Source organism: Mizuhopecten yessoensis, unplaced genomic scaffold, assembly GCF_002113885.1.
Source record: "Mizuhopecten yessoensis strain PY_sf001 unplaced genomic scaffold, ASM211388v2 hete_36000496, whole genome shotgun sequence".
NCBI classification, from domain to species: domain Eukaryota; kingdom Metazoa; phylum Mollusca; class Bivalvia; order Pectinida; family Pectinidae; genus Mizuhopecten; species Mizuhopecten yessoensis.
In genome coordinates, this window is record NW_018482246.1 from 1 (window position 1) to 1720 (window position 1720).

At 38.7% G+C, this 1720-nt stretch overlaps 1 protein-coding gene across 1 annotated transcript; it reads right to left on the minus strand.

Moving 5' to 3' along the window:
* Positions 1-20: 20 nt before the first annotated feature.
* LOC110444076 (cadherin-23-like) lies at positions 21-1541 on the minus strand (the record flags this gene model as incomplete). Its single annotated transcript, XM_021488497.1, has 3 exons — positions 1254-1541; positions 542-729; positions 21-254 (listed from the first exon to the last, which is right to left on the minus strand). Coding segments are annotated over exons 1-3 (636 nt in total), but the record flags the coding sequence as incomplete, so codon positions are not given.
* Positions 1542-1720: the final 179 nt, after the last annotated feature.

Sequence of the window (1720 nt, forward strand, 5' to 3'; positions counted from 1 at the left end):
CTACTTATATCTACACTTACATAGGCTGTTGACTGAGTGACCTTGCGCTCCACAACTGTCGGTGCCATGTCCGTAGCCAATATAGGAATCTTAAAGGTCTTGGCAGCCAGTGTGTCAGCTGAGAATTCAGTGGTTGTCATTATTTTTCCATCCTCAGGATTTATCATCTTGAAAGGTGGATTTGCTGGTACTGCACTCTGATCCACTGTTGAGTAGCGTACTTCTCCAAAATGTCCAGAATCTTCATCAGTTGCCTACAAATAGAACGAAACCAATGATTTAGGATAGAAAAATCGGTCTATAAGTTGTATAGATTACTCTCATATTGAAGAGAAATTATCTTCAGTACAAAATAATAACTTTTCAAATTGAAAAAAAAAGGAAAAAAAGGATGTTATGAAATATACTGCACAATAGAAATACCAAATCCCAGAATTTTATTTATATATTCAAATATAACAAATGAGAATTTCTGGAAAATAAAACAGCTGGCATGTCAATTCAAGATTACATGATAGATGATGTTATAGCTATTACTTACATAAACCGTCATTACGGATGCGTCTGGGCGAACATCTGAAGCGATGGCTCCAAAGTATCTGTTTTCCGTACCCGCACTGCTGGTCTGGAGTGGGTAAATATGGGGTTCGTCATACTGGAAGATGGGTGAGTTGTCGTTGACATCGATTACGTCAATGATGACTGTCGCTATTGGGTGAGTGTTTTGTACTGAAATAGAAGAAAATACTCAATATAACAGTGTCATTATTACAAATAATAGTGCCGATATTATAAAACCCTGGACACTGATTGATTAACATAGGTATATTCTGATGCCATATACTGCCTAGTCCTTATAATATTGCTGAGCACAACCATTTTGGTGAGTTTCTATTTTGCTGGAGGTGTCAAGAAGTTCTTTGCCAAGTACTGTTAGTAACCTTAGGCAGTTTTAGTAGACGGAATTTTATACTTCTAGTGAGGGCATTATGGTAAAACAGAGTCCTCTGGGGATGTGTTGCCTTCGATCTAGGCCCTGTCCTGATCTAGGCCCTGTCCTGTCCTGATCTAGGCCCTGTCCTGGAGGTGTTGAGGGATAGTTTAGGGTCAGAGTGGAAGGTTAACGCATATTTCATTTCCAGACATATTTATCACTGTGAAAATCCAAACCTTAGAATATCAATTGTATTTGTAAAAGGAAATTTTTGTAACTTTCTTCACTTTGTAGATTTAACTGATTAAAAGACACTTACTGAAGATCTGTCTCTTCTTCCTCCCCACAGCCCCTTCGGTTACTTGCACGGTCACATTATACCTCTTAGTAACCTCATAGTCAAAGCCTGGTTCAATCAGTTTGAGTCCGCAGTTCTTCTGGAACTGGTCTGGAGTGATGGAGAACGGAAGGCCAGTTAGATCTCCCAATATGCTACACTGTGCTGACTGTGACGCCTGGTATTCTACATCCATGATCAGGATCACCTGATCAACATCTATGTTCTCACGAAGTTGTAGACTGCAAAAAAAACCACCATCAATGAATGATATCTTACAATTTTCCCAGTTGACAGAATGCAAACATCAAAACCCCAACATTACGTTTTTATTTCACTACAACTGCCATTGATATGTAGAAATACAAGTAAACTGACTGACAATCAACCTGTGTAAACTGAAACCTCAGTGTGAACTTACACTTACTAGTAAACTGACTGACAATCAA